Raw genomic sequence first — 17,762 nt, 5'->3', positions numbered from 1 at the left:
TTGTGAAACACTTTTAATAAGTAAATAATGAAATGACAATGTGAGTCATGAATAAAAAAATAAAAAAAATAAAAACAATTGGAACCAGCTGTGCCAGTGAAGTGTGGCCCAACGTTTTACTCAAGTACAAAAAATCTGTGAAGTATCAGCTTTATTTTTCACATTATTCTCTCTGTTTCTGTCTGTAAATCCCCTCACCACACACTTTATACACTTTTCTCACACAGGCGTTAACATTTTCTCACATTTCTCTCTCGTTTAAACTCTCTCAAAGTTCAAACCTTCGTAGGCGTCTTTGTCGGTGCAGAACGTTTCATCGACATTGTGGGTTTTGTCGGGGAGAAAACAAATTGCAAACGTACAGCACTTCAGAGTCACACTGAGATCCAACGTTTATGTAAATTTGTCTGAACACATTCTGTACTGGACAGGAGACACGGCACGGAGGAGACGGATGGACAATGGTCTACAGTCCAACAGCCAATCAGGACGCACGACACAATGGTCTACAGTCCAACAGCCAATCAGGACGCACGACACAATGGTCTACAGTCCAACAGCCAATCAGGACGCACGACACAATGGTCTACAGTCCAACAGCCAATCAGGACGCACGACACAATGGTCTACAGTCCAACAGCCAATCAGGACGCACGACACAATGGTCTACAGTCCAACAGCCAATCAGGACGCACGACACAATGGTCTACAGTCCAACAGCCAATCAGGACGCACGACACAATGGTCTACAGTCCAACAGCCAATCAGGACGCACGACACAATGGTCTACAGTCCAACAGCCAATCAGGACGCACGACACAATGGTCTACAGTCCAACAGCCAATCAGGACGCACGACACAATGCACGATCATACACTGTAAAAAATCATACAAAACTGCAATTTAAAAAAATCTACGAAACAGCGAGGGACAACTGTAATATTACTTAAGTAGAAGTACAAAGTCATGGTGCACGTAATCACTCAAGAAAGAGTCAAAAGTCTTTACGCAAACAGCTCATTCAGTAAAAGAGACGGTCGGCTACGGAGTAACTGTCTGGACCGAACATCTGATTCATAATTCATGCAACTAGAAGAACAAAACATGAAAAAAATGCAAACAAAATAGAAAAAAAACAGAAGGAGAAGTGCAAGAAATAAACATATTTAAGTTATTTCATGTTGTCAACGTAAACTTTTGTCACTTATAGATCAACTTAAAGCTTTACTCAAGTGACAGCCGCACTTTTTACACCGCAGAGACACGAGTTAAGCATCTTGCCCGAGGACACAACGGCACAACGACAGCATTCATCTGTGGGGATTTGAACCAGCAACCACGCTCTACACTTCACCCCCGAGCCTCTGTCGCCTGGTGAGTGACGGTTCTATTACACCACATGTGTCAAACTCAAGGCCCGTGGGCCAAATGCGGCCCTCCACGTCATTTTATGTGGCCCTCGACAAAGTAAATTAAAAGGTATGACTGTTTTAAAATATCGGTTTATCCTTAGATACACAGATACACAGACATTTTTTCATATTTATTCAAATCCATATGTAATATTTGTAACTTGAATAAGTAATAAATATTGAAACGCTTAATTAACAAGATAAAAACGTAGTGACATTTATCTTACAGTTGCATCTGGCCCTTTGAGAGCCACCATTTTGTTGATGTGGCCCTTCGTAAAAATGAGTTTGACGTCCCTGTATTCCACTGTCGATATATTACTCAGGAGTAAAAGTTTTGCTTGTGAAAAGTAGGTAAGTAAAAGTCATAATAAAACAGGAGTGGAGGTGAAGAGCGGCTCACTTTATGGCTCTAATAAAACAATATGACTGCAGCATTCTGTAAAGTTTAATTAAATTCAATCGATACTGTTGATTGCGCCGTTTTACAGTTTAGAGCCGCCACAGCCGTTAATGGAATCCAACAAATATATATCTCAAAATCAATATGGGGTTTATTACAGCTCTCCCCGTAAGATCAGATCGTCCTGAGACTCGAAACTCTCCAAACTTCCACCACGAAAAAGTGAAGAACATGAATCGTAATTTGTCTGCGAGGAGCCGTAAGCGATTTGGCGACTTATCTGATGGCACAGCGCCGCGATCCGGGAATTCAACTCAAACACAGATATGAGCCGCCGAGCTATCTTTGTGAAAACAGCCGGAGGAGACGCTACGAGAGACAGAAGAGCTAAAGAGAAGCGTTCAGCAGATAAACGCCGTCATGTGATCAGACCGGAGACGGTTTAAAGAGGCGGACGAAGCGACACGTGTGACGTCACCGCAGCTTCAGCTCTAAGTGAAGCTCATCCAGGCCGGAGCAGGTGTAGCGGCTAATCTGGAGTTACGTATTTGGCATTCCGACCGTGAGTATCATAGCAACCGAAGAGCCAATCAGGAGCGAGGGCTGTCGAAGGTAGCAGTCCTGCATAGCAACACTGTCAATCAAACTTGTTGCTAACGCTAAAAGGAGCTCAAGGGAAAGACGGCACTGGATTTGTCTGTTTTTAATGTTCATATCTTGATTTAGGGATAAAATAGCGACATAAAAACGTGTAAAGTGTCGTAGCGGTGGGTGTAGCGGAACAAAGAGCGCCGACTCGGGGCAGATTTACGGTGTTTATTTACAATAGCGCAGAGTTAATAGTCAATAGTTCGTAAATCACAAACGGGGACAGGGAGCGGGAGGCAGGCCAGACGGGCAGGAGACATCCAGGGTCGGAGCACGACAGGACAAGGCGCGGGAACAGGAAGGACCGGGCAGGAGTAATCCAGCGAGCGGGAGCCAGGGCGGGTGACGGGAAACAAGCCGGAGACCAAGACAGGACAGGAGACGAAGACACACGCAGGATCCCACAGACAACGACTGGAATGACAGAACGAAGGAACGACGACGATCACGCACCGAGTGTCTGGTCCTGGCTCCTCTTATACGCAGCAGGTGGAGGTGATCGCGCTGATGGGAGGAGCCAGGAGCCCCGCCCAGATCTGGCAGGTGAGGGAGGGAAAGAGCAGGACAGGAGGAAAACCAGGAGCGGACGGTGCGGATCGGGACATAAAGTGGGTTAGTACGAACGTTTTAAGACCGAAATAATGAGTTACAGAGAGAGGAGCCACAGTTTTTCAGTGTAAAATGAACTGGAGCCAGAGTCAGTGCAGCTGGACGTGCGCCCGGACTCACCTCCTTCATTTGGAACACGGTGAGCCACGTCTATTTATATAAACAGTCTACGGATCAGACAGAAAGCAAAGGGCATGATGGGTAATCTGGCTCCCAACCTCCGGGCCGGGGACTGATACCGGTCCGTTAAACATTTAAAACCGGGTCGCATGTTCTGATGTGACTGTGGCCCGTCCCCCGTGAGCCGCTAATAAACTTGTCCGTAGATACAGAAGGAAAATCCCGAGAGGAAATCGCCAAAGAAATTTACAGAAAGTAAATTTGTCACATTTAACACGTCGGCCAAAAGAAGAGCCACAAACGAGTGAAAATGAGCCAAAATAAAAGAGGATGGAGAGGTTTTTTGTAAAGAGGAAAAGGCCAAAAGAAGAAGAAGAAGAGGAGCCAAAAGAGGAGCCAGAAGAGGAAGAAGAGGAGCCAAAAGAGGAGCCAAAAGAGGAGCCAGAAGAGGAGCCAGAAGAGGAGCCAGAAGAGGAAGAAGAGGAGCCAGAAGAGGAGCCAGAAGAGGAGCCAAAAGAGGAGCCAGAAGAGGAGCCAAAAGAGGAGCCAGAAGAGGAGCCAAAAGAGGAGCCAGAAGAGGAGCCGAAAGAGGAGCCAGAAGAGGAGCCAAAAGAGGAGCCAGAAGAGGAGCCGAAAGAGGAGCCAAAAGAGGAGCCAGAAGAGGAGCCAAAAGAGGAGCCAAAAGAGGAGCCAAAAGAGGAGCCAGAAGAGGAGCCAGAAGAGGAGCCGAAAGAGGAGCCAAAAGAGGAGCCAAAAGAGGAATCAAAAGAGGAGCCAACAGAGGAGCCAGAAGAGGAGCCAAAAGAGGAATCAAAAGAGGAGCCAACAGAGGAGCCAGAAGAGGAGCCAAAAGAGGAATCAAAAGAGGAGCCAAAAGAGGAGCCTATGACCTCCAAGAAAAAGAAAGATAAATTTAACAGAAAATAGAGTCCTACTTAAAATGTGGGTTCGTTGCCACAGGTGAGTCTCTCGCGCCGAGTCGGCTCTGCGTAGAGTCGGCTCTGCGTAAAATGCGTGAAAAGCAAACGAGGCAAAACCTCACCCCCATGTCCAAACCCTGTCTGTGTGACGTGGACTTTTCTGTAGTGACGGCAACCGAGACAAAATTCCAGAGCAGACTGGACATAAGAAACACGCCGCGGGCGCCATCGTCTCCCGTCGCTCCTCGATGGGACGACCTCATCGCGAAGAAACAAACTCAGGGCTCCCTCTGATTCAGGACGGGGAGGTGTGTTTTTTATATGCTTAACTTATTTTGTAGAATTAAACCATTATTCCAGGCTGTGGTGAAAAAAAAGCTCTAAAGCGCCGCTCGTCTTCGCGCCCGCCATCTTGTTTTGTGCTCGTGTCTGGGCTCTCGGCGTCCTGGGGAAACGGCCGGGAACGTGTAGGGACAGTTATAGAAACACTATCTACAGTATCCAGGGCATGTTTGTGTCTCATTAGGCTGTGGAAAGTGGGTTAGCATAAAACGGTCAGATCTTCACGTCTACATCAGAGACGAGGCGCAATTTTGATCTGTGGACCACGTTTTGACCACATGGAGCCGTGTGACGTGGGAGTTTGGCGCAGCGGGAGTTCCATGCGCTCGTATTGTGTCCACAGCGTCGTTAACATCTTTGAGTTGACAGATTTGTAACGTTTGGGAAGATGAAGTTATAAAACACTTCTGTCGTACTGTAATGATCTGATGTTTGTGTGTAGTTCAGGGTTGACCTTTCGTTGTTGTTAAAAAAACAGCTTTTGTATGTGACACTTGGTTGCTATGCCGACAAGTTCACCTGAAGGTTCCATTGGTCAGTTACGGGTCAGTTTTGGAGACTATACTGCGCCCGAATGTCCACACTGTTCCCTTCAGGGGTCACACAGTTTTTAGTGGTGTCCGGATGATCAGTGAGTGCAAAAAAAGCGTACTCCGTATTTCCCATAAAGCGTTAGACGTAGACTGTATCTATAAATGGACAGAGCTTCTCCGCTAGCCGCTACATTTCCAAACAGGAAGTGATCATCGGCGCACTTCCTGCTCCATCAATTCACTTTCTATGTAAAAACTGTGTCCTCTCTCTGTCAGACTTGTCATTTTGGTCTTAAATGTTCGTATTAACCCTCTACATGATCCTGGGGTTTTTATTTCACTATTGTGTCTGTAAATCAACATATGAACATTAATAACAGACAAATCAGGTCCTTCTCTCCACAACGTCGCTCCTGTTAGCGTTAGCAACAGGTTTGATTGACAGCGTTGCTAAGCGCCCGCTCCCTGCTAAACCAGTGTTGTGGGCGGAAAGGGTCGTTACGTTCAACATCCTCGCTCCGGATTGGCTCTTTGGTTGCTATGATACTCGCGGTCGTAATTCCAAATAAGGAACGAGCCTCGATGAGTTTCATTTATAAAAAATGGGTGAAAATATATGTGTAATTTTCCTCATGTTTGTATAATCCTGTGGCCAAAGCTCCTTGGGCATGAGATCAGGTCTGACCCTTCTACAACAGGGGAAATATGTAAACAACAAATATGTAAACAACAAATATGTGAATAACAAATATGTAAACAACAAATACTATTGTGCAAAATGAGCTGAGAATAATGTATTTTAAAGACGACAAAGTAACACACAGAAGCTCAAACACTGAGGCTTTAGGCTTTTGTCACATCAGCCTGTCTCCTGAAATCCACCCAGGTCATGTGACTCATCCAGACCTGTCTGTGTGTGTGTGTGTGAGAGAGTGTAGGTGGGTGTGCACGTGGGTGTGTGGGTGTGGGTGTGTGTGTGTGTGTGTGTGTAGGGGTGTGTGTGTGTGTGTGGGGGTGTGTGTGTGTGTGTGTGTGTGTGTGTGTCTGCTAACAGGACCTCCACACACAGAGGATGGTGAGACAGGTGATAAATGTGCGACAGGTGAGACAGGTGTGACAGGTGTGACAGGTGCGCCAGGTGTGACAGGTGAGACATGTGAGACAGGTGCGACAGGTGTGACAGGTGAGACAGGTGTGACAGGTGTGACATGTGAGACAGGTGTGACAGGTGAGACAGGTGTGACAGGTGAGACATGTGAGACAGGTGCGCCAGGTGTGACAGGTGAGACATGTGAGACAGGTGCGACAGGTGTGACAGGTGTGACAGGTGAGACAGGTGTGACAGGTGTGACAGGTGCGACGGGTGAGACAGGTGCGACGGGTGAGACAGGTGTGACAGGTGAGACAGGTGTGACTGGGGGATTACCTGCCCACATGACCAGCACCACCACGATGATGATGAGCTCCCCGGCCCGAAGCTGAGCAGCGTGAGCAAACTCCTCCTCACCTGCAGGGGGCGCACAACAACAGAGACATTAGAGAGAAGGATGAGGGGAGAGGGAGAGAGAGACAGAGAGAGAGAGACAGAGAGACACAGAGACAGAGAGAGAAAGAGAGAGAGAGAGACGGAGGACACACAACAACAGAGACATTAGAGAGAAGGATGAGGGGAGAGGGAGAGAGAGACAGAGAGACAGAGAGAGAGAGACAGAGAGACACAGAGACAGAGAGAGAAAGAGAGAGAGAGAGACGGAGGACACACAACAACAGAGACATTAGAGAGAAGGATGAGGGGAGAGGGAGAGAGAGACAGAGAGACAGAGAGAGAGAGACAGAGAGACACAAGACACAGAGACAGAGAGAGAAAGAGAGAGAGAGAGACGGAGGACACACAACAACAGAGACATTAGAGAGAAGGATGAGGGGAGAGGGAGAGAGAGACAGAGAGAGAGAGAGAGAGACGGAGGACACACAACAACAGAGACATTAGAGAGAAGGATGAGGGGGAGAGGGAGAGGGAGAGAGAGACAGAGAGACACAGAGAGAGAGAGAGACAGAGAGAGAGAGGGATGGAGGACACACAACAACAGAGACATTAGAGAGAAGGATGAGGGGAGAGGGAGAGAGAGACAGAGAGACACAGAGACAGAGAGAGACAGAGACAGAGACATTAGAGAGAAGGATGAGGGGTAGAGGGAGAAAGAGACAGAGAGACAGAGAGAGAGAGAGAGACGAGGACACACAACAACAGAGACATTAGAGAGAAGAATGAGGGGAGAGGGAGTGGAGGAAAAAGGGAGGAGAGAAAGACAGAGAGAAAGAGAGGGGGAGAGAGAGACAGTGAGACGGAGAGAGAGCAAGAGATGGAGGGCACACAACACCAGAGCCATTAGAGAGAGGAGGAAGGATGTGTGTGGGCGAAAGAGACAGAGATAGAGAGAGAGGGGGGGGGGCTCACACATAGAGAAAGAGATGTGGAGAGAGGGAGGTGGAGAGATGCTGGGCGGCCATAGACAGAGAGAGAGAAAGAGAGAGGGAGAGATAGATGGTAGAAAGAAAGGAGGATCGTGAGAGAGGTATAGCCAGATCTACATTATTTGAGGGAAGGAGGAGAAAAAGAGAGAGAGAGAGAGACGCACACGCAGAGGGAGAGAGACAGAGATAGACAGATCGACATCATTTAAGGGAGAGAGAGAGAGGAGGAGGAGGAGGATGTGGAGACGGGGACAGCCACATCTTCATCATTTTGCTGACAGCTCTCACAGGACTGAAGAGACGTCGTTTTATCGGAAACATCACGATCTGACGATAATCCACATCATCTGTTCAAAATGTCGCCTCCTTCAAATCAAACTTTAGATTATTAATTTGACACGACCTCTTTTTGCTTCGACAACTCTCCTGGTTATAATGTCGAGTTATTAAAATGATATTGTGACCTGAATAATCACAAATGTTTGACTCAACTGATTCATTTTCTTTTTCCAGTGTTTTCCACATCGTGTTTTTGCTTCATCCCAAACACTAGAGGGCGCTGACGTCACGAGCCCGATGTCATCAACTCATGAGTGTCTAATGTGTTTTACTTAGTTTTTGTACAACCTCATCCTAAAGATTAAACAGCTTCATCGATCATGATTTAAAGACACGATAGAGAAATAAAAACCCCAGGATCATGTAGAGGGTTAATACGAACATTTAAGACCAGAATGAGTCTGAAGCAGCAGAGACAGAGAGAGGACAGTTTATACACAGAAGGTGAATTAGCAGAAAATAAACTTAAAATGACAAAAAAATAAATAACCCCTCAAAATAACAAAAAATTAAGAAAATAATTTTTAAAAACTCAAAATAACAAAAAATAAAAATAACAAAAAATAAATAAAAATAACTTAAAAAAACAATCAAACTCAAAATAAAAAAATAAACTAAAATAACAAAAAAACCCCGCTCAAAATAACAAAAAATAATAAATCAAAATAAACTCAAAATAACAAAAAATTAAGAAAATAATAAAAAACTCAAAATAACAAAAAATAAAAATAACTAAAAAAATAAATAAATAACTTCAAACAACAATCAAACTCAAAATAAAAAAAATAAACTCAAAATAACAAAAAAACCCTCAAAATAACAAAAAATAATAAATAAAAATAAACTCAAAATAACAAAAAAATCTAAATAGCTAAAAAAAACTTAAAATAACAAAACCAAACCGAAATACCCTCAAAATAACTTAAAAATAATAATAAAAAAATCAAAATAACTCAAAAAATAAACTCAAAATAACAAAAAAAAAACCCCAACAACAAACAAAACTTAAAATAATTTAAAAAAAAAATCAAAATCAAAATAACTCAAAAAAATGAACCCCAGGATCATGTAGAGGGTTAATATGAACATTTAAGACCAAAATGAGTCTGAAGCAGCAGAGACAGAGAGAGGACACAGGTTTTTTATAGAAAGTGAATTGGAGCCAGAGTCAGTGGAAGCAGAATTTCGCTCATGATCATGTCTTGTTTGGAACGTGGCAGCTAGCAGGTTAGCCACGTCCGTTTATCTCCACAGTCTATGGCTCTACACCAACCATAACGTGTTTACTTTTACAGCTAACACCAGGGCGGAGCGTCTAAACCGTATCGTTCTACGGCTCCCGACGTAAACAACGGGCCAAATTGAACTCGTATATATATTGTGAGCGACTTTGGCTTCAGGAATAAACGCCATTACCCGTTTCTATTTGCATTTTATACGCTGCGTTACAGTTAGCACCACATTGTAAACCTCAGAGTTTGCAGCTCATGTTCCAATCTGAACTCGTAGAATCCACACAAACGCATTTCATCGAGACATTTACGACCATCGCCAATTGATTTGTGGCCCCTAGCGACGGTATGGAGCATATTCGCTCGCTAATCCGATCAGCCGTAGCGTAGCGCACTGTAGCTCCCTTTGTCTTTCCGCTCTGCTCGCGCTAACGTTATCTCCTACAGCAGCTTTAACGTGGCCGACGCGGTAAAAAGCCTCCAGAGACTCGGACGCCGCGGTGACACGTTTTCAAGTGCCATATTCTGATACAGTGACATCGCCGTGGGGGGGGGGGGGGGGGGGGGCGTGTGTGTCTATGGAGGGATGTTCAGGAGTTAGTTACCATGGTGACGCGATGCACACATTAGCCTGGTGAGTTGTTTTTGGTTTTTTTAATTGTGATTTTAGAGACGATGCAAATAATAAAAGACATGAGACGTTTTGACTTGAGGCGAAATGAGGTGAACACGTCAGGTCTGAAGAGGAGACAAGAACGACTTATGGGAGTGTGTGTGTGTGTGTGTTAAGTTTAAAGTAAAAATACAGAATAGATTTAAACAGATTTTCAGGAGTCTGTGGTCCGAGCGTTCATCGTTCATGGTCCTGTTTAAATCTCAGATGAGTGGCTAATAAAAACCTGTTGGCTAACACTAGTGTGTGACTGTGATGTAAAGTTATGTGTGTATTTGTTTTGCGTTGACGTTTATGTGAGGCTCTTAGGCTCGGCTGAAGTGGTTTGAAATTTGCTGTAGAAATAAATGTGAATTGGATCAAATAATTTGGGAGAGACTTGTTGAACAGCACAAATCATCTCAGTGGAATAACGTCAGAGTCAGAGAGAGCAGCACAACAACACAACAGCAGGATTCATCTGTGGGAAAAGAAACACTTAAATATGTCATCAGTTTGTTTAATTAGTTATAGAAGCGACTTTTTTGATCCTGACTCCTCAATCTGCTGCTTCAGACTCATCATTTTGGTCTTAAATGTTCATATTAACCCTCTACATGATCCTATAATAATAATAATAATAATAAAAAAAATTTATATAGCGCTTTTCAGGACACTCAAAGTCGCTTCACAGTAGATACAATAATAAAATATCACAAAAATTTACAACATAAAATCAAGCATTAAAAGCGATTTTGAACAGGTGAGTTTTGAGTTCTTTCTTGAAGGTGGGGAGGTCAGAGGTCACGGAGGGGTTTAGGTAGTGAGTTCCAGAGGGTGGGGGCAGCGATGGAGACGGCTCTGTCCCCCCAGGTTCGGAGCTTGGTCCTACAGGGCAGGGACAGGAGGTTGGAGCTGGAGGAGCGGAGGGAGCGAGATGGAGTGTGGAGGTGGAGCAGGTCTGTGAGGAGGGGCCAGGTTGTGGAGAGCTTTGAATGTGATAAGAAGGATTTTGAAGTGGATGCGCTGAGGGACGGGGAGCCAGTGGAGCTTGTGGAGGACAGGAGTGATGTGTTCATGTGAGCGGGTGTGGGTGAGGAGCCGGACGGCGGAGTTCTGAATGTACTGTAGTCTGTTGAGGGTTTTGGGTGGTGTACCGTAGAAGATGCTATTGCAGTAGTCGATTCTGGATGTAATGAACGCGTGGATGAGAGTTTCAGCGGCAGAGAAGGTGAGTGATGGGCGGAGACGGGCTATGGGGTTCTTCTTTTTTTTCTTTTGAGTTTATTTTATTTATTTATTTATTTATTTATTATTATTTAATTTTTTTTAATTTTTTTTTTAGTTTATTTATTTTGTATTATTTAGATTTTTTTAATTAATTAATTCTTTTAAATTATTTTATTATTATTATTTTGATGGATTTTTTTATAAACCTGTCCCCTCTCTCGTCATTTTGGTCTTAAATGTTCGTATTAACCCGTGTGTGTGTGTGTGTGCTTGCGTGTATGTGTGTGTGTTTGCGTGTGTTTGTGTAAATGTCGAGCCTCACACACACACATTGCTCCACCTTTCACACACTGAGCAGGTGGATATAGTAAAGCTCGGTCCCACATCCCGTGTTTTGTGAGTCTAATCCGAGTGTGTTCTTCTTTGTGGGTTTGCCGAGCGTAGAACACGTTTAAGATTCACGGCACGGCGGTTTCACTTTGCATACTGAGAGGGCCGGTCGCAATCACTCCCCGCGCATCCTAATGGCGAGCGTGTCCTGCCCCCGCCGCGGAGTCGGGGTGTGTGTTCTCGTACGAGTTGATCAAAAGGCCGAGACGCGCGGGTTTATTGGAATTACATTATAATTTTGCAGAATCCATCAGCGTTAGTGACGGACGAGCGGCTCAAAATAGAAACTATTTTGCACAAGGGGGCGGAGTCGAGTTTGGAGTCGACATTTTGGATTCGATTTAATTCGATTTATTTTTGTCGTGCCCAAAATCAGAGCAGCAGCGTCGCCTTTTAGAGCCAAATGTGAAAATGATTTGACAGAAAGTTAGAAAATCAACAATGAAACAGAAACAAACAAACGGAGAAGTGTCCCAGAGCGCCCCCTGTGCTCAGACCCTCCTCCTGCAGCAGCACATTTAAAAGGTGGTGTTTTGGAACATGGAAAAGGTGGTGTTTTGGAGCAAGGTGTGAAAAGTGCATTTAAAAGGTGGTGTTTTGTTTAAAGGTGGTGTTTGTTTCGAGCAGTACAGTTAAAAGGTGGTGTTTTGTTGAAAGGTGGTGTTGTGGCGCAGGGTGGGGAGGGTCGTCTCCACCTGTACAGCTGTAGAACAGTCTGAGTCATAGGAACGGGGTGTGAAGAGTTCATTTAAAGGTGGTGTTTTGTTAAAAGGTGGTGTTTTGGGTCAGAGCATTAAAAAGGTGGAGTTTTGGATCAGAGAATTTAAAGGTGGAGTTTTGTTAAAAGGTGGAGTTTTGGAGCAGGATGTGAAAAGTGCATTTAAAGATCATTTTGTTGTTTTGTTAAAGGTGGTGTTTTGAAGCAGTGCATTAAAAAGGTGGTGTTTTGGAGCAGGGTGGGGGGAGGGCCGTCTCCACCCGTAGCTGTAGCTCTGTATGAGTCATAGTCCGGGTCGTGCTCACAAAGTTTCTGTCATGGATAAACAGATTCTAAATGAGAGGAAATGCAGACGCTAATCGCCGCTAATGAATCCAAATGAGAAACTTGTTAAACACCTCAATAACAGAATAAACCCTAATGGAGCTTTCAGCGAGTGACGCAGGGAGAACGTGCAAATCTGGACGGTAAAAATAGACGTTTCCGGGGCAGCTAATGGACGGGGTTTTAACGTCTCCGTCAGTCGCAGTAGATTCTTGATCAGAGGTCGCCTGAGATCCAGAAAATGTCATTTACTCCAGACTTTACGAACATGAGAGAATCTGTCTGTTTGATTGACAGGTGGATTAGCCAATCAGAGACACGCACGGTCCATTCAGGAAATACATCACAGAAAAACATGGACGATTTCTGCGGAATCTATGAGCAAAGTCCAAACTCGAAACGTGATTTTGTTTGTAAATGATGAGTGAACAATGAGCTCCAGCGTTACTAAAATCGAAAAAAAAAAAAACTTGAATCTGATTGGACGATCACGTTTGACCGGGTTTGAATCACGACGGAGGACGTGGGGACCAGACTGACATCAATCTGTCTAAAAAAAAAAAAAAGGAGTCAGTCTGGATTTGCCAAACTAGATCAGAGGCTCTGAAATGTCCAATCAGCGCTCGTTTAAAAACAAAACAAAATGGCCGACATGGGGGTTCTTCAGGCGAATTTAGCGAAAAGCAAATCAATAATAATGGGGCTATTACAATAAGTTGGTGAGATTTCAACTATCAGATCTGTGGAGCGGCGCACTTCTTCCACACAAGCAAACAGCCCCTATAAGCGGACAAAAAAAAAAAAAAAATCCTTCAAATCACTTTTTTTGCTGCATTGATTGGTCGACCTGTCCAAGCCACGAGACGAGAGGGAGGAGCCAGAAAAGTAGGACTGAACTTGAAACAGAAATAAAGCGACAGGACGAGGCGCTAACAACGGACCGACAAAAAACTGAGAACACAGGGTTTATACCACAGACTGTATTTTTAAACGGACAAAGCTAACCCGCTACCGCCGCGTTACAAACAGGAAGTGAGCATGGGCGCGCCGGTGGGAGGGGTCTAAATATTCTGCTAAATATCCAGGATGCTGTGACTCCTCACGTACACAGGGACATGAGGGATGTACGGCTCACACCCGGGATACGGCTCACACCCGGGACATTCACACACACGTAAACGCTCCGTGTGTGAGGCGGAGTGGCCCTGACTCGGTTGACGTTCTCCGTGAGGTTGTTTTATTTGAACATTCATCCTGTTTGATTAGATCTGTGTGGCGTTCTCCTCTGCTCCTCTTTTTAGGCTCAGATTAATCAGCCATGACACTGTTACTGTCTCTGCTCCACTGCCCGTCTGTCTGCTCGTCTGCCTGCCCATCTGCTCGAACGTATGTCTGCTCGTCTGTCTGCTCATCTGCCTGCACATCTACCTGCTTGTCTGTCTGCTTGTCTGTCTGTCCCTCTGTCTACCCCCACACCTGTCTGTCTGCTCACACAGCCCTGGTCTCTCTGTATATTTAATGGCAGGTGTGTGAGGGTTTGTGGTCATTTTTGAGCCTCAGTCTTTTATATTTATGGATAAGACGAGATGAGGTTTGTTTGTGGGATTATGTGCGTCTTGACCATCACCACATCTGTGTCCTCACACTTTAGGTCAGTGCACTTTTCATTTCCTGCAGGATATTCCAGTGCCAGTTTCTTTCATCTTTGGTATTGGACTTTATGTTGAGTTTGTGTCTCTGTGGATCATTCTGTCATAATTTACACATTTGAAATCACAATATTCATCTAAAACGTAAACATCATCACAACAAAGCACAGTGGGCGTGTCCCAGTGGGCGTGTCCCAGTGGGCGTGTCCCAGTGGGCGTGTCACAGTGGGCGTGTCACAGTGGGCGTGTATCATTGGAGGTTAAACTGGGGCAGATCGACAAAATGGCGTCTTGAAAATAGTGGATTAAAGATTAAACTCAAACATGAATCAGTCCAAATAAAACTCCAGACGCTCAACGAGAAGAAACGACCAGAACACGGTTAAAGATTTGAAAAGTGCAGTTTGTAGAACACGTCTGATTTAAAACTGGAGTTGCGTTGTCGTCCCTCACCTGGACTCTGTGACGCCAGCTTCTCTGACTCCTTGGGCGTCCTGAACAGCACAGGTTCACTGGGCGGGCTGCTGCCTCCCATACTGATGCTCTGGACGTGGACGATGTACTCTGTGTCCTCGTCCAGGTCCCACAGAGCGCACGAGCGAGTCGTGGTGTTCACCTCCTGGATCAGACGCAGCATCCGCACATCCTTCTTCTGCACAAACACAGACTTAAACAGGGAGAGGCCAACGGCGCCCTCATGAGCTCAGGAGGAGAAGAGACGAGGCCAACGGCGCCCTCATGAGCTCAGGAGGACAGACATGAAGATTCAAGTACATGTGTCAGGTTTTTATGATTTTTTATGAATTTCTCCTTAATCTGGTGGATAAAACCTGTTGTACATATACATTATGGTTTTACACAAATAAAGAACCAGTTTGTGAAGAAAAGATGAAAAAATTATTGAAAATGTGTAAAAAATCCCACACTGATGACATCACACTGATGACATCACACTGGGAGAATATGGTTTAATTTACACAAGAAACACATTTTTCAAATACTTAAACAGTTAAATTTATTTAAATGAGTAGTTCAGTCTGTCAGAGGCACTTTAACTGTTCTGAGGGGGAGTTTGTTTTTAGGAGTCACAGGAGTCACAGGTCAGGGTCACACTGATGCATAAAACAAGTGCTCCTTTGATTAATCTGCTCAGGGCAGTGAAGAGTCAGATCTGTTTATTTACCTCCACTTGACCTGGAGTCTGTAATAGTTCACTTTAACTGTGTGAGGACACACTGATCCAGCTTTTCAGTTCTGATACCGATTTCGATACTACAGCTTTGACGATCTGCTGATACCGACCGATACAGAGCAGAGAAACAGCATTTCATTTAAACAAAAATAAAATAATATTAAACTGACCCTGGAGCTTAGTCTGTTTATGTTGTTCTGTGGAATGAGTCCGACCTGTAAAGTGTCTGATCAGTCCCACAGGACGTCGACTGAACCGATATTAGGAATCTCACCCTCGCCTCAGTCTGTAAATATGATCATCATGTGAGAAAAAAAACACTTTTAAAGAAGTGCCTTAAAGGAACTATATGTGGCCTGTGATATTAAAGTTTTAAAACTATAATCAAAATCGATGTTTTTCTCATTCTCAGTTTATGGACAGGCCTGTGTCCAGATTCACTCAGAGCTGCAGAGGCTGCACTAGCTCTGAGTCCTGAGGCTGCAGGTGCAAGGGTTTAGTGACTGTTCAGAACATTTTAGGTTCAAAATAACTGGATTTCAGTATTAAACTGGCAAGACAAATGAGTCATGTGACGCTCATTCTGGTTTCTGATTGGACAATCATCAAAACACCAAATTATAACAACATGGCCACCATGTCCAATGTTTTTGTAACTCAGAATAAATCAGTGTTTCAAGTGTCTCCAGTAAAATCTGTGTTTGATTTTGATCCTTTATGAGTTTTGTTCTATTCATAGAACCGGAAATAATGTTGAATAAATTATATTTTTCTTATTATTCCAACTTCTGCGTTAATGCGTTCGACATAATTTCATGAATCCTGCAGACGAAACCTCACTCCCTGAAGCTCCTGGTGCAAATAAAGTGTTCACTTAAAGAGATGCAAATCTCCACTAAAGGAATCCCCTCCTCCCTCCTTCTTTCCTTCTCCCTCTCCTCTCCTCTCCTCTCCTCCCTCCTTCCTCCTCCTGTACAATCTAAGACAAACTCCTTTGTTTTAGTGCTTGAGTAAAAGTTCCCTGAGCTGTGAGTTTTTCTCATGGTTTAATTATGCAGCAGGAGGTTTAGAGTCAGAGGTTCAGAGTCTGTGCAGAGACACTGCAGCCAAAACCTCCATTGTTCCTGGAGCCTCGGGTCAATAGGAGCCGCAGATCCTCCAGGGCCAGTGTTATTTACTGTTAAAGCCACAGTGTGTTTGAAAAGCACAGGACGGAACTCACACCGACAGCCACACAGGTTTTATGTAATTAGTGTGGAAAGTCTGACACAATTTCAGATTTAATTACTGGTTAAGGCAATTTTTGAACTTGGGGAAAAAAATAATGATTAAAAAAGCAAAGAGCAAACGAGGCTGAAGACGACGCCACAGTCTGAGCTCAGCCACAGGAAAACTTCACTTATCGACAACTGACACAGACGCTCGAGCGATTCCTCTGTAATTAAACGTCTATGAGGTTTGTACAGATCAGACAGTGACCGGGAGCTGCAGCTGGGTTAGGGGTCAGGGGTCAGAGGTTAGGGGGTTAGGGTCAGACAGTGACAGGGAGCTGCAGCTGGATGTCACTGACACGTTAAACACTTTATAAATGTGAAGAAAACTTCACCTGAGGACACGTCTGTGTTTACACAGAGGTCTGTGTGTTAATGCTAATGCTAATGCTAATTTCAGAGCCTAATAAATATTTAAATAACATCACTGACTGAAATAATCTATTTCCAAAAATAATTACATTGTCTTTACAACAAATTTAGTTTTGTTGTCATGTTAAATTTTAATAAAAGGTGGCATTAGCATTAGCATTAGCATTAGCATTAACACACAGACGTGTAAACACAGACGTGTCCTCAGGTGAAGTTTTCTCACATTTATAAAGTGTGTAAAATGTTGTCACTGACCTGCAGCTGCCTGTCACTGTCTGACCCTAACCTCCTAACCTCTGACCCCTGACCCCTGACCCACCGCAAAAACCTCATAGACATGACATTACAGAGAAAACGTTGGAGCGACTGTCCCTCTGTTTGGAAACAGCCGGATTCTGTCAGACACAATTCAAACGCTTTGCAAATGAGACTTATTAGGATATAATGAAATAAGCATCTTTGAAAACACTTCATAATGTCTACTGCTTCATTTAATAAAGTGTAATAAAGCATGAACAAAGACTGAATAAGTAATGAACAGATCGTTTATTAAGGTTCAAGCTTAATCACTACTTCATTAATATCCCAATGTTAAAGGTTCGAATGTCGTTTCATCATCACAAACAGACATGGAGTTGTGTTTTGTTTATGTTTAACAAACAAACCTGCAGATTTAGGCTGAGTTCTTCTCTCAAACTGAAAACACTCTGTTCCACCTTGTGATGTCATCATGTGGTGATACAGGAAGTGCTCCGCTGTGTTTTTAAACTCCACACACCTTCATTTATAGAATCATTTGGATCATTTCAGCATCTGGTAATTGCAAATCTACTACTGAACTAAAGGTAAAAGGAGAAACTGTAAACGTGAAAACTCCCACTTGATGACATCACAAGGTGGAACGTCACATTTTGAGCTTTGTAGATGTAAC

The 17,762-nt window shown here is 44.1% G+C and overlaps 2 protein-coding genes across 2 annotated transcripts in view; one reads left to right on the top strand and one right to left on the bottom strand.

The window, feature by feature from the left end:
* ldlrap1a (low density lipoprotein receptor adaptor protein 1a) overlaps positions 1 to 17,762 on the top strand; it is an 84,846-nt gene that overhangs the window by 51,487 nt on the left and 15,597 nt on the right. The window lies entirely within an intron of this gene.
* fndc5b (fibronectin type III domain containing 5b) overlaps positions 1 to 17,762 on the bottom strand; it is a 28,978-nt gene that overhangs the window by 3,293 nt on the left and 7,923 nt on the right. The window contains exons 3-5 of the mRNA XM_055225345.1: positions 14,450 to 14,648; positions 12,884 to 12,897; positions 6,414 to 6,489 (exon numbers count right to left, since the gene is read on the bottom strand). Of these exons, the coding sequence (XP_055081320.1) occupies positions 6,414 to 6,489; positions 12,884 to 12,897; positions 14,450 to 14,648 (289 nt within the window). The remainder of the gene's footprint in view (positions 1 to 6,413; positions 6,490 to 12,883; positions 12,898 to 14,449; positions 14,649 to 17,762) is intronic.

This window comes from Periophthalmus magnuspinnatus, chromosome 11 (genome assembly GCF_009829125.3).
Source record: "Periophthalmus magnuspinnatus isolate fPerMag1 chromosome 11, fPerMag1.2.pri, whole genome shotgun sequence".
Classification (NCBI taxonomy): domain Eukaryota; kingdom Metazoa; phylum Chordata; class Actinopteri; order Gobiiformes; family Gobiidae; genus Periophthalmus; species Periophthalmus magnuspinnatus.
Note: the sequence above shows the minus strand (reverse complement) of the source record. Positions and strands in the feature narration are given on the sequence as shown.